The sequence below is a fragment of the Tachysurus fulvidraco genome, chromosome 19 (assembly GCF_022655615.1).
Source record: "Tachysurus fulvidraco isolate hzauxx_2018 chromosome 19, HZAU_PFXX_2.0, whole genome shotgun sequence".
Taxonomy (NCBI): Eukaryota; Metazoa; Chordata; class Actinopteri; order Siluriformes; family Bagridae; genus Tachysurus; species Tachysurus fulvidraco.
Window position 1 is genome coordinate 16,103,041 of NC_062536.1, and position 15,698 is coordinate 16,118,738.

Here is a 15,698-nt window from a genome sequence, read left to right on the forward strand (position 1 = left end):
CCTCTGTGTGTGTGTATATGTGTGTGTGTGTGCGTGTGTGTGTATGTGTGTGTGTCACACACAGTGTGGGTTTAATACGCTGTGTGTGTAGCATGGCTGCGTTGGCTGAGGAGTGTCGATGAGCCGGTCTGTCCCGCTGTGCTGGGATCAGACTGAGAGCGGTGTGTGAGCGGACCGCTGCCTTCTCTCTCATTAAACACACACACACACGCACACACACACACACACACACACACACACACACACACACACACAACTCTGCAACATGCTAGCTCTGTACTTTAGAATAAAGTAATACCACAACTCTGCAACACAATAGCACAATACAGCAACATTACACAATACAGCATTGATATAACACAACACAATATAGCAACATTACACAACACAGCATTGTAATACAGCAATGGGATAACACAATAAAATAACACAATACAGCAATAGGATAACACAATAAAATAACACAATACAGCAATGGGATAACACAATAAAATAACACAATACAGCAATAGGATAACACAATAAAATAACACAATACAGCAATAGGATAACACAATAAAATAACACAATACAGCAATGGGATAACACAATAAAATAACACAATACAGCAATGGGATAACACAATAAAATAACACAATACAGCAATGAGATTACATAGCAACACAATAAAGGAGTAGAATAACACAACACAATAACACAACAAAGCAACTCAACCCAAAAACACATTACAGCAATAGGATAACAACACAATAAACCAAAACAGCAATGAAATAACAACACAATACAGCAGTGGAATAACACAACACAATAACAAAACACAGCAACACAACACAAACAAACTACAGCAATGGAATAACACAATGCAATACCAAAATTCTGCAACATTACACAACACAGCATTGCAATACAGCAACGGGTTAACACAGCACAGAAACACAATACTGCCACTGAATAACAAAACACAGCAACACAATACAGCAATGTAACAATCACGTTGTTGGTCTGTGTGTGATTTCCCAGCTGAGTGTATGACCTGTGTGCTATTAATTGAAACTGACAGCGTTAATGAGCTGCTGTGTGAAAGTGGTTGTTTAAAGCGGTGTGTAAAACCACAGCTCCACTCAACCTTCCTTACGCCGCTTCAACACAGCAGAGCATCAAAGGCTAAACATCTCTAACTCTGTTTCTACGTACGTACAGACGCACACCCACACAGACTTCCACGCTAATTAGGGTCGCGCTACCTTCGACATCTTTAATTGATTCGGTGAGAGGTGACGGCGATAAATAGAGACTTGTGTTTAGCCTTGACGCCTGGAGTTACGTGCTTCATCCCCCCCCCCTTACTCTTACTCAGCCTTTGCTTTTCTCTCATCTGTATTCCTCAGTCCTCGTCTTATCTCGCTCTGTCTCTGTACTCAAATCGTTCACTCGTAGTCTGAGTTTCCATTTAAAATTACCTTGAAACATTAATGGTCTCTTAAGATTTTCTTATAATGCGTTCCTTTTTTTCTTTCTTGCTTGACGAAGTTGAAGCTCAGGCACCCGCAGTGTTTTTCTTCGATCTAAACCAAACCAAATGCCTTGATATGATAAGTCCATAAGAACAAACCAACACGTGCAGTCTTTTGCAAAAGTATTCAACCCCCGATTGCTAAATGACGTTATCTGTGATATTAGCTCATGTGTCTACACATAAATAGCCCATACTACTGAAATTGTTAAACTATTCACCCCTGTTGCTATGAATGGAAAAAAATGGAAAGAATATGGTACTGAATACTATATGATATTGAATATTCGCATTTTATCTTATTTGTAGAGCACTTTTAACAATGGACATTGACTCAAAGCAGCTTAACAGAACATAGGAGATCTGTTACAAATTTAATTATACAAGGATTAATATTATACAAAAGATCAAGATTAATATTAGACTTATATTCAAATGTGTTTATATTTATCCCTAATGAACATGTCTGAGGTGACTGTGGTGAGGAAAATCTCCCTTAGATGGAAGAGGAAGAAACCTTATTAAGAGGAACCAGACACAAAAGTGAACCTCATCCTCATTTGGGTGACACTGGAGGGTGTGATTATAAATTGTTATAAACACCGGAGAGTGTTATTATGAATAATGTCCCTTAAACAGTCAGATACATTCCGACAATTGTGAATTGATTAGGAGGTTGTTGTCATCAAAGACCACTAATTGAGGCTGTACACTAAATACGAGTGGCCGGGTAAAGAAGGGATGAGACAGTGAAACAACCAAGTGGCCAAGAGTTATTATGAAGGAACTGAATAGATCCACAGCTTTGAGATGCAATAAACTGTGGATGAAGCTCACACATCATCCACAGCCTGCCCACTCAAACCTTCAGATTTTGGAACAATGAGCTTACATCATCCCTACAGTGAAGCATGGTGGTGGTAGCATCGTGTTATGGCTACACCTTTTTAAAAGCTTGGAAACCGGTCAGAGTTAAACATATCCTTGCAACACAGACACACACACACATATATATATATATATATAGCTTGGAAACCGGTCAGAGTTAAACATATCCTTGCAACATATATATATATATATATATATATATATATATATATATATATATATATATATATATATATATATATATATATATACACAACAGGACAAAGAAGCCGAAGCATACTGCAAAAGCTACAGTAAAACGCTTTAGATCCGAGAGCTTAGATTTATGACTTAGAAACTCCCAGTCAAATTCCAGACCTCAGGTTGATCGAAACTCTGTGGAAAGACATGAAATTTGCTGTTCACTTGCTTGTCTGATAGATCCCTAACTTGGGCAATTTTACCAAGAAGAACAGGCAGAACTATCAGGATCCAGATGTGCAAAGCTGAAAGAGACACATCCCAGCAGCTGTAATTGCAGCCAATGCGGTTTTTCCACATACTGGTGTTCAGCTGCATATTTTCTGCATTATTCTTTGTGTTACATAAAAATTTGCAATCTTTAAAAGATATTCTCACTTTTAAAATCTTTTAGAAAGATTGTTAATTCTACAGAAGCTCTGACCTGAACGAGTAAGAGTACGGTGTGTCTCAGGTCAGCTTAAGACTATGTTGATATTAGGTTACTTGTTGCAAACTTTTTTTTCTGTAATTTGTAAACTCAAACCGAATGGGGATTTGGACAGTTTTTTTTCTTTTCTTTTATTTCTTTTTATTTCTTTGTTTGTTTTTTATTTCCTCCTTGTGGTATTACCCAAAGAGACAGCATGCACAAGCAAACAGCTGTTGTGAGCTCTTTTTTTTCCCACCTCAACAAATAAAAAAAAAACAAATTATGGAAAACACCGGATTTTTTTTTGTTTTTTTTTACTGCGTGTTTGTTGACAGCTCGGCGTGTTGTTTAAGTGATTTATACGTGTTAGGATAACCCTTTGGCCTGGTAGAAATCACATTAACTCAACAAGCCCTCCCAGTCTGTTGCTTATAAATTAGTTGGTGAAATTTTCTCCTGGATTGTGTATGCAACATATTGGAAAGGCTTCTCTTTCCCTCCCTCGCTCACTCAATCACTCACTCCGTTTTTGCTGACTCCTTTTTTTCTGATCAACGCTAGTTTTTTTTTTCTCTGCTTACTAATATTACACTCTCTATTCATCCGCTGAGGAAAGTTGGATGAATCTGATACGGATTCAGTGAGTTGAGTTATTTCACTTATTGTCTCGTGTAGCCAGAGCTTCAGAACCACGGCAGAAGGTCTGGACTCCATAGCAGCTTACTGTATATTGGCTCACCCAATAGGCCGCTGACTGACGGGTTAAGCAACCAATCACGGTCCGTTCTGTTCAGTGTCATGTTTAGGGGCTGAAAATGTAAAATCCCTACAAAAAGAAATACGTGCAAATGAATGAGTCTGTACCATATACTTCACATTATTTGGAAAATCCAGTATTTAGGTGATGTCCATAAGCAACTTCTTCCTTCCTTTTTCCGCAAAGGAAAAAAAAATGTAACACACAAGTCTCCTGGAAATATGGTAGAATCCAACCAATCAGATGACGACCTCCAGGCTCCTCAAATCTTTTCCAAATTTGTGTCACAGTGGTCAGAACTTTATCCGGCAGTTTGTAGGCGAGACTTCTGCAGCTGAGCCAATTTCTCCTATCACTCAACAGAATATTTAGTACCAGGGTTCGGCGGCAACACAGCTTCGAATGTTGGACGATGTGAGGTGTAAATTATTCATGCATGTCCCTTCAGATGTTTAGTCACACTTTATATGATAGACACCTACAGTACATTAATCCTGTATAATGCATTCATAAGCATCGCATAAGTCATTTGGGTTGTTAAAGAGTTTTGATTAATTTTCTGTTACAGGAGTTGCAGTTGTTTGTGTTAACGTGATTGTTTCTATAGTAATGAGTGATATAGTGGAGTCTCTACAGAAACTTAACATACCCTAACATACACCTCAGGGCTTTACACACTTGAACTATTTAACTCTGGTTGTTGATAAACTTGGAGTGAACACAATCCTGCTTTATGCTGTCTGACATTTCACATGGCGCATATTTTCCCACGGTTAATAATTAATCCTGCGTATCTTTATAATCCCGATGTATGTTTCTAAACCCGGGCTTAACCTTCTGGTATTTGCATGCTTGTGTCATCAGCAACCATGATTGGTAGATACAATGCCTCACACGTTCATGCCAGCGATGGCATGTACATCCTTTAATGTGACTGTGATGTGAGGCTGAAGCACTGTTTAATTTCCGATTGGGTTTCTGTCGCTAAGCATCTAGCAGGGTTTTAATATGTTTACAAACTGTAATTGTTGCTAAGTTGATCTTCTTTTTCTTTAATCTTTATCTTGAAAGTTATTTGCTTGTCTTCATGAGCAGGATATTTATGAGCCTGTAAGTCATAATGCATGAAGGCACTGGCTTTCCAGGACACTCATATCCACTAAACCTTTCCTTTCAACATGTTATTGTTATTGTTGTTGTTGTTCTTGTTCTTGTTCTTGTCCTTGTTCTTCTTGTTGTTGTGGTGGTGGTGGTGGTGGTGGTGGTGCAGTTTGATTGTGATGATGAGGATCTGGCAACATCTTTAAATATCAGTAATATGAAATGCAGGTTGCTTGATTACTGTTTGTATAAGAAATAACAACAACAACAATAATAATAATAATAATAATAATTATGAATTTTACATTTGACAGTAGCATTCATTATCTTAATAATGAGTTACATAAATGAATTGTTTGACATTTTGAAAACGCACACAGTCGCCGCTGGACACCGATGCAGCAATCACCGATCTTAAAAGTAAACGTTTCAAGTGACTGCTTTGTGTAAATTACCAAATCTGAGCAACTTTTATGAGCAGACTGCCACTTTGAGACACACACACACACACACACACACATGCACAAGCATACAGCAAAACAGAAGAAGAAGATGGATCTTAGGACAGATTGTTAGTGACATGTTAATTTCTACTTCGTCACTCAAGCTTGGTGCATCTGCAATCAAAGTGATGGCACACAGGCAGAGCTATCAAACCCTCGTATAGCTCCAACTCCGCATTCTCAAAGTGTCTCTCTCTCTCTCTCTCTCTCTCTCTCTCTCTCTCTCTCTCTCTCTCTCTCTGTCTCTCTCTCTTTCTCTGTCTCCATCTCTCTCCCACTCTTTGTCTTTTTATTTGATCGCTTTTACTCATATCAGATTGACAGGTTTTAGTTTGTTTTTTGTTTTTTTTTTCACTTTTTTTGCATTTTTTTATTCATAAGCATCCAATTCCTTATTAATACTGTAATCAACCAGAGGTTTAATAAGCTGTGAATGTTATAGAATAACTACTGCTTAAAGCTTATGTGGGAAGTAATAATCCATGTGATCAACTTGATGGTGACCAGGACGTAGATTTTGTTAATAAAGAGGAGGATGATATCGTGTTTGCATGGACACACTGTGTTAAACGTATTCCCCCATCTCTCTTTGTGTGTGTGTGTGTGTGTGTGTGTGTGTGTGTGTGTGTGTGTGTGTGTGTGTGTGTGTGTGTGTGTGTGTTCCACTGACACAGGCAGCCGTGGTACTACGGCTGGGGTTTTAATCTCCCGCGAGGGCAGGCGCTGCTGGACAAGTGGAACCAGATCCCTGACTCCACTGACATTTTGCTCACACACTGCCCTCCTCTGGGTGAGTCACTAATCACGCACACACACACACACACACACACACACACACACACACACACACACACACACACAAACACATGTTCAGGTACACTTCCTGACTTTCTCCCGCGAGTTTGTTTCCGCCAAAACACACACGTCGACGCACACACATTTGCTTTCAGGGCTTTGGCAGATGGAGCGGCTACAGCAGGCTGCTAAAGCATGCAGCATCGAGACGCTGTTCGCAGTGCGGCAAATCCCTCTGCACACAATAAAACACGCATACACTCATACACACATACACACACATATATAAGGGAGGGGGAAAGTTTCACTTTAAAGACAGCTGCATTTTAAGACACCTAGCCCTTGGGCCTTTGGAATGTGTGACAAAGGCTCAATTCTCATGAGGTGTGTGAGTGTGTGTTGTGTGTGCGCTCTGAAGCGTGTGTGTATGCATACATTTGCCCGACACTCGAAATCAGAATGTCTGCATTTGCATCACTTGAGGTTTGTGTTGAATTCGACCTGACGTTACCTGTGCAGGTAAAAGCAACTTCTACGGTAGATGAGTATTCAATTCAAATTAAAATAAAATACATTAATATAAAACTTGAACAAATCATTATATTGAGATGATTATACTGTACAATTTATTTGTTTGTTTTATTTATTTATTTTTAACTCTACTTAACTATTTGTTTGTTTGTTTGTTTGTTTATTTGTTTGTTTGTTTGTTTTTACGAAAATGAGCCAGGAGATTGTTGAATACAACACAAACATTTTTTAACACACCCAGAGCTCTGAGTTTCCTGAAAAATGTAATAAGTTATTTCATCAAGATTTACATAATTAAAAAAATACTAGGAAATTTATAATAGTCATATTCAAATAAAAAATAAGAAGAATAAATAATCTGTCAAAGTCTGAGTTGAAGACCAATTATTATTATTATTATTATTATTATTATTATTATTATTATTATTATTATTATTATTATTATTATTATTATTATAAAAGGCTGATTTCACCTGAAAAGTAAAAAAAAAAACATATAGAATTGATGCTAGGTGTAGTCAGAAGGATAAAATACTAAAATTGATGGATTTCTATCCATAGTTTGTGATGTCTTGAGGAAGCAAAAGTGCTCATTTTTTTGCAATAACATGCAGTGTGTTTTATCGCAGGTTTTCTAGACTGGGTGCCGAGGAAGATGCAACGTGTCGGTTGCATGGAACTGCTGAATACGGTGCAGAGACGAGTCCAACCCAAATTACACGTCTTTGGACACATACATGAAGGTAAAGCTCGCCCTCATTTATCCTACATACAGTATACAGTTTTTTCACAGCAACAGTAGCTGATGGTGAACATCTATGAGCTGGTGGATATGGAAGAGGGCAGATAGTAAGTTTCTGCTGAATGTGTTACTGTGCCATGTGAAGCAGCAGGAGCAGCAGTTTGAACAGATGAAGTCAGTTAGCTTCACGTGTCTCAGAGGAAACACGTGTAAACCGTCACCCTCCTGCTCACAGCTGTAGTATGATGGCCCAGAGCTGGCTACGGGTAAATTTTACTCTGTGAATAATTCATACAATGAACAATTCGGCACAATTCTGTTTTACAATTTCAATAATTCTGAACAATTCTGTATTTATACCTTAAACATTTCTAAATAATTTTGTATTTACACCTTAAACAATTCTGTACAATTGTTTTACACCTTGAACAATTCTGTTTTTACACCTTGAACAATTCTGAACAAATCTGTTTTGTTCACTGAACAATTCTATTTTTACTCCATGTTTGATACAATTTATTTTGGAAATGTTGCAGACTCTGTATAACATCATGACTATTAATAAGAGGTCATGAACTCTGTTTGGAGTGTTTATGTTTAGTCTCGTAGTAATGCTTCACATTACTGTTTTTGGACTAACGCCACAGACTCTGAAGAGATTAGATACCTGAACGAACAACTTTTTTTTGTTGTTGACTTTTAATAATTTACATCATCAATTCACTGATCACACCAGAGAGGGGGAATTAAATAAAAAAAAAATCTATGAAAGTATGTGAATAATTGCAGTCTCTATAAGCTTTCTTCAGCTACCTTATTTACATAAATGCACATGATTGGATAAAAAGCTGCAATATTTCAATTTCAGAAAACTAGAATCTTGAACAGCAACCAAATTTGAATGGTTTCATTGGTTCCACTACAGTATTTTTCAAGTACTCGTTTCAAACACAGCTCAAACACGCTCTATTAGGCTCAGGTTTCTTCCACCAGCTTTCCATATTTAGGCAAAATCAAATTAGCGGTGAGCTTCAAAATGTCCTTCAATAAAGCTGGCGCAGAATAAGACGCGAGGTCATATTTGTCAGTTTAAGTTTTAGTTAAGTAAAAAAGGTTTCATTTTTTCTTGTTATTATGTTATGAGGTTGTGATCTGAGGGTGTGTTATGGCAAATGAATTCACTTTCATTTGTAATCATGTTACAAAGAATCATAAAAAGACCTTAATTATGCCTAAAGGGAGGGTATAAATTATTTATGTGTACAACCGCGCTGTGAGCGAGCATCTCTGCTGTTCTCCGTGCTGCAGTAATATTTATAGCGTGCAAGTAAAAGCGAATCGTGAATGAGTTTGAGAGTGGGAGACTGGCTGTCTTTTATTTCACCTTTTTACTATGGCAGTTTTTAATCTTTAATGCAATATCAATCAATATCAGTAAGCGAGCGACTGTCTGCTGCATGACACACGTTCACTGCAGAAAATCCATCAGCCAATCAGATGGCAAAAGTTTTCAAATCTAATCCAATACTAGTCCTGCGTTCTGGGACAATACATCACTAATGCTTTTTTATTTTTAGCATCAATTTTTAATATTCAACATACAGGTGCTGACTAGGGTTTTTCTGATTCTTAATATTAAATCCGTGAGGATTCACTGATACACATCCAACACTCGTACTCTCCCCGTAAGCGGATTAGCAGCGTGCTCGACAGGATATATTAGCATATTACAGTATTTTCAAAAAGCATGATTTGTTTCCCCTGTCAGTTAATAGCTCAAGCTGTAGCATATGACATATATATCAGCAGACTGAATCGGAATAAAATGTCAAATCCGATTGATCCGGAGTTCAGACTCAGGATTAGATCTGTGGATAGCTGTGGACACTATATACACATTCCCTGACAAAAGTCCTGTCGTCTATCCAAGTTGAAAGAACAACAAATAATAACTTGACTTCTAGTTGATCATTTGGAATCTGAAGTGGCTTCTATGAAAGGCAAAGGCCTCTAGATTACGCATATTTTACCAAAATAAAATCTTATCATGCCTTGATTTTTGATTATTTAATTAGGAGAGAAATGTCAGACTTTGCTTAGACAAAAGTCTTGTCACTTAACAGAAATAATGTACAGTACAGAACATAAAGTCATGGTGCAGTGGAAAAAGAATTAATATTGTGTATGACTCCCGTGAGCTTGGAGGACTGCATCCATACGTCTCGGCAATGACTCAAATAACTTTTTAATAAAGTCATCTGGAATGGCAAAGAAAGCATTCTTGCAAGACTTCCAGAGTTCATCAAGATTCTTTGGTTTCATCTTCAATGCCTCCTCCTTCATCTTACCCCAGTCATGCTCAATAATGTTCATGTCTGGTGACTGGGCTGGCCAATCCTGGAGCACCTTGACCTTCTTGGCTTTCAGGAACTTTGATGTGGAGGCTGAAGTATGAGAAGGAGCGCCATCCTGCTGAAGAATTTGCCCTCATGTGGTATGAAATGGGCAGCAAGAATGTCTTGATACCTCAGGCTGTTGATGTTGCCATCCACTCTGCAGATCTTTCACACGTCTCCATACTGAATGTAACATCAAACCATGATTTTTCCTCCACCGAACTTGACTGTTTTCTGTGTGAATCTTGGGTCCATCCAATAGGTCTTCTGCAGTATTTGCGATGATTGGGATGCAGTTCAATAGATGATTCATCGGAAAAATCAACCTTCTGCCACTTTTACACAGTCCATCCTTCCTGCAAGCTGTGGGCTTTGGCAAATGCCACACGATTTTTTAGTTTTCTTCTGTTTAATGCTGGTTTCTGGTGACCAGTTGTTATGTAGCTCTGCTGCAGTTGAAAAAGGGCTGGCCCTGGACTGTTGGACCATCAAACGGTCCTCTCGAACAGTTGTCTTACGGGATCTGCCTGACCTGGGCCTGTCATGAACTTCACCGGTTTACTAAATTTTTTTCCTTATCCTCTCCACTTGACGTTTAGATACATTAAAGATGTAGCAGGAGACAGGAGACTTTGTCTTCAGGCTCTTGATGATCAGCACTTTGGTCTGTGGTTGACCCTTTGACATGCTGACAGAGGTCAGGATGCATTTCAAATGAAGGTTGCGTGTGCTGGGGTTGTTCTTCTACACACCTGGGAATGTGTTAATTACAGTATTTCTCACAGGTGATGCTCTAATCTGTGATTGGTTGAATCCTTTGAAGATGTGACAAGACTTTTGTCTAAGCAAATCTGACCTTTCTGTCCTAATTAAATACTTAAAAATCAAGGCATGATAAGATTTTATTTTGGTAAAATGACCTTATCTAGAAGCTACTTCTGATTCCAAATGATCAACTAGGTGTCAAGTAATTATTTGTTGTTCCTACAACTTGGATATATATATAAACACAAATTTTGTTCATTTGTCCAATGAAATATTCCAGAATTTATTGTGAGCCCCTTTTTTGATGCTTCATGCTGTTATTAAGAAATAAAGTGCAAGTGTAGGAGCTGGTTGACGTGTAGGTATTTATTTTCTGGATACAGTATAGTTAGGGGTTAGTTAGGGGTGTTTAAAGGAGAGTTGGGATTTCAGACATTTTTTGAAGATAGTAATGGATTCTGCATTTCTCCAATGTTGGACTGTCAATTGGAAGGTTCTAGAATGGGCACTAATACCTCACCGAGTTATTAAGATATTAAGCAATCGTAGGTTGAGGAAAGAAACATAAACTGCTGAGTTCATGGATGAGGGTGATGTTACAGACATGGTCTTGCAGGTGAGGATCAAGGCCTTGGAGAGAGATGAAGAGAGCTGTGACCTGCTCCTTTTGGGCTGGTTGAAAACGAAGCATGATGCTGTGTTCTAAACCATCTGAAGGGGTTTGATGGAGATGGCTGGGATGCTCAGGTTTAGGGTGCTGCAGTGGTCCAGATTTGAGATAACAAGAGCCTGGAAAAAATGAATCAGCTTCTTACGTGAATGCTGTCAGTGCACGCTATCATCATTTCACAAACAAACTGACAAATATCTATGGCGGGTTCTCGATGACCTGCTCATTATGATTCCCCTTAAGTTTTGAAGTGTTAAAGAATTAAAGGTGAGGTCAGAATTCACCTTTAAGACACAACACTTTTCTGCAATATTTAGTGAGGTACTTCTCATGTTCTGAGCTGGTAGTAAAATGTCTGTTAGTGCAGCACTAAATGTTATGTGAAAGACCAATAACCAACCAATCACGACGAGAAGGCGTGTCTCAATCATGTTGTCTGTCCTTCAGAATATGACACCATATACAACCACATGGCTGCTCCCAACATCAACAGTAAACAACGTAGCTCTTCTTTATTATTTTTTTCATTTGTTCTAGCATACTGTATATTCTAGTGTTTACTTTAGATCTCAACATACAGACTTGTAAACCTAAAACTCTTTGGTAAATGTGCATCACTCATCCCTGCTAGCTGCTAGATCGTTGCTAACAAAAGACAGACATGAAGGCATCCGTGTTTTTCCTCCTCTACTTTGTAGTGGTTTAGTTCTTTGGGAGGGGAGGGGCTACAAAAAATGCTGACGATGCCTTTAATGTATTTTTGTTGCTTTTGTGTGTGTGTGTGTGTGTGTGTGTGTGTGTGTGTGTGTGTGTGTGTGTGTGTGTGTGTTTGTTAGGTTATGGCATGATGACTGACGGAACCACTACATTTATTAACGCCTCGGCCTGCACAGTGAACTTCCAGCCCATGAACCTGCCCATCGTCTTTGACCTGCCGAATCCCAGGAGCTCGTGATTGAACTCGGCCCCACCCCATGCCTCCCAAAATCAGGTTTAATTTCCAAGCCTATCTGGGTGCTGTTTTTGTGTACATATTACAGAGAGAGAGAGACTACTGTGGAAGATTTGAATCTGTCGTTGTGCCATGTTCTTTTCTCAAATCCTGCCTCATTTCCTGAGCGACTCTCACGCTTTCATTGCACATAAAATCTCGTGACAATCCCTCTTGTTTATTAACGGCGGACATGCATCATACGGCGCAACCATCTTACGGACTGCGTGAGACGCGTAAGGACGTCTGACTTTTAATTACTTCACATCGGAGACGGCTTAAGATGCCCGTGGTGTGCTGACTGAATCTGATCTTCTCTGATTGATCTGATCTGATCTGATCTGATATGAACTGATGGACATGTCTATTTCCAGTCTCCCACTCTTGTTCCCACTCTTCTTCTTCAGTGCTGGACAGAGGAGACCTCCAAATCATGTACAGTTGCCGTTGTATATAAAAAAATCTCCATTTTTATGCTTCTGTTATTTGTTTTATTGTAAATCTGTGTGACGTGAGCGTGTCATTGAAATTGTTTCAAAGCACACAATTTATTAGATCTCATTAAGATGCATTTATTCTTTTTTCCTCATCCGAAAATGCTCAAAGTGCACTTTTTGCTTAGCGAGTATCTGTTGCTCTACATGTTTACGCCTGTGGTTTTATTTATTTTTTAAACTCGTAGCGATTGTTTATGTCTGTGGCATTGAACATTCCGATTACGCTCATTGTTATATTTCCAATTAAAATAAAGTGGTCTTTTGTCTTATTATTATCTTTTTTTTTTTTTTAAATATGTGGACGAATAAGTGTATGAATCAGATGAGCATGTGTGAGAGAGCATCAGGTCAAAAAAAAAAAAAAAAGCACTTCTAATGGCCAGAAAAGTAAAGACTGGATAACGAAAATGAAGACAGAGAACAGCATTTGGATGATTATGTAAAAGCTTGGAGTCTGAATTACCGTGCCATATTTATTTATTTATTTAAATTTTTTCTGTTGAATTCTTGAATCTGATTGGTCGTTTCTATAGTAACGGCTTACGCAGGGACTTTACTGTACTGTATGATGGATGAATAAGTAAATGGATGTATAATTCTTAATGTGGTCAAGTTTTCTTTTTTTTAAGAGGCTAAAAAAAGGAGTCTCCAGTGTTAAATCTGCTTTATTTTGTCTTATTAACATCATCAGAGGAAAAAAAAAGAAATTCTGGTGAGAGAACGACTATTTAATAGCTGCTATAACGTAATCGCTTTTTTGCAACGTTAAATGTATCTAATAAAGTGTTCCACAGTAAAACGTTGTATTTCCGTTAGTAAAAGATCGTGAATGAGGACAAAGTGCTGTGGTGTCGTGCCACATCACACAAACCCCATCACTGATCATGCTGTATTTAATTCCTTGTCTATTTATTTGACAGCACATCAGATTATTTTATAATCTCCTCCATCTTTATCATTTGTCCTGTTCATGATACTCTTCTGATGTTTATTGTTGTTGTTTGTTTTGTTTTAGACACAAAGAAAACGTTGGAAATTCATTTGACGCAGAAGTAAAGAACCCAATCCGTGCCAGACTCTGGCGTCTGCTTTTAGCCGTTTCTCTGATTCCAACCCGATACGAGATTGAAACATTTCTCTGCATTTCCGTCGCAATCAAAAAGATTTGAATTTCATATCAATTATTAGAGAAAACCTAATTTATCTAGGCACAAACCATATTCTCTCCTTCATTCGGTCACCTCACTCTTCCACACTTCTGCACATCCTAATGAAATCCTTCGTTCAAATAATTACATCAGTAATCCTGCGGGATGGAGTGTAATTTATTCGTTGCTGGCTTTTACTATGCTATTAAAGACTTCGCTCTGCTCTCGTCGTCTCTCGTCCTCTCTTCTCTCCTGTCCTTTCTACTCCTGTCCTTGCTTATTGTTTTCCTTTTCCCTTTTTTTTAAAAGCAACCCATTTTATACACTTTCCATCTCTGTAAAAGGCAACCTGTTTCTTTCTTTATAGCCCTTTTTTTCTGAGATGTCGTGTGCTGTCAGCCTCTACCTCACACACACAAACACACACACACACACACACACACACACACAAACATCATGCATCATCGCGTCAAGCATTTCATAGCTTTAGATGGGAACAAAGGGCCGGTTTATACTGCGTGTGAGTGGTGTTAAATGTCCCAGAATACACTGGCAGACTCACTTCAATGCAATATGATGGCAGAATCGTTGAGTAATGCTGTGGGACAAACGTATAGACAACCAGAATATATAGAAAGAAAACTAGCAAGCATTATGACATACACAATATAACAGCTGTGTTTTATGTATGTCTGAAAACACCGCTCTTGCATCTGAGACGTTTTTTTTTTAAAGAAACTGGAAAGATAAAGAAGGCTGGACATTTCTGTCCATCTCTCAAATCAAATTTTCAGAAAGCACACTGTGAGACAAATAATCAGGATATTTCAGCTTGAAAAAAATAAGTTTCAGAGTTCTCAAATTGTTTGTGTGAAAGACTCAACATTCAACTTTTTTAACCATGTGTTTCTTCTTCTTCTTTTTTTTTAATATACAAGCTTTCTTGCTTGTCTTATGGGGTGCCAATACTTATGGAGCACATGCAGAACAGCCACAGGATGTGAGCATGATGGTTTTCAGCCACGTTTTGTTTCACACGTTTTCATATGTCCTACATGATTTTATTTACACACTTCTTTTCTAACTGACTTTTACATTTCATTTAGATATTTTACATGCGATTATTTTTTGTACAAAAGTTTTTTTCCCCCATTCAATTATTTTTAGAAGATTTTCATATCCATCTTTTATTGTCATGTGATTTCTCAGATTTTCACACAGGATTGATTCATTTCCACGTATGATTCTTACCTACGATTCACATTTAATTTTTAAACACAAGTGAATTAATTTTCCCAGGTGATTCTTTATGATTCTTTTATTTGTAAGGTTTATTGGGTAGGTTTATTTTACCCAAAATTTGATTTTCATCTCATTTTAATGTGATGTTTTAGAAGATTTGTTTCTTTTTTATGATGTGATTCTACACGATTTATTATTTTTCATGCGATTTTTGCACACAAACCATTTATTTTCATTTTTTCACAATTCATACTATTTTACTTGGTTTTTACAAGCAATACATTAATTTCAGGTGATTTTTTTTATTATTATTCTATTCTCATGTAATTTTTATACAATGCTTTTATTTCTTTTTACATAATTCACAGAATATTTTATTTTTTTGACACAATTTATTTATTCCCATGTGATTTGTCATGACCTGTTTTTTTTTTACACAATTCTCATAATTTTAGATTTCATTTTATATTTAATTTTATTTTCAACACAATTCATTTATTTCTACAT

At 37.6% G+C, this 15,698-nt stretch overlaps 1 protein-coding gene across 1 annotated transcript in view; it reads left to right on the top strand.

The window, feature by feature from the left end:
- The window catches only part of mpped1 (metallophosphoesterase domain containing 1), a 49,648-nt gene extending 35,245 nt beyond the window's left edge, over nucleotides 1-14,403 (top strand). The window contains exons 5-7 of the mRNA XM_047804429.1: nucleotides 6,089-6,204; nucleotides 7,370-7,483; nucleotides 12,150-14,403. Of these exons, the coding sequence (XP_047660385.1) occupies nucleotides 6,089-6,204; nucleotides 7,370-7,483; nucleotides 12,150-12,268 (349 nt within the window). The 3' untranslated portion in view covers nucleotides 12,269-14,403. The remainder of the gene's footprint in view (nucleotides 1-6,088; nucleotides 6,205-7,369; nucleotides 7,484-12,149) is intronic.
- Nucleotides 14,404-15,698: the final 1,295 nt, after the last annotated feature.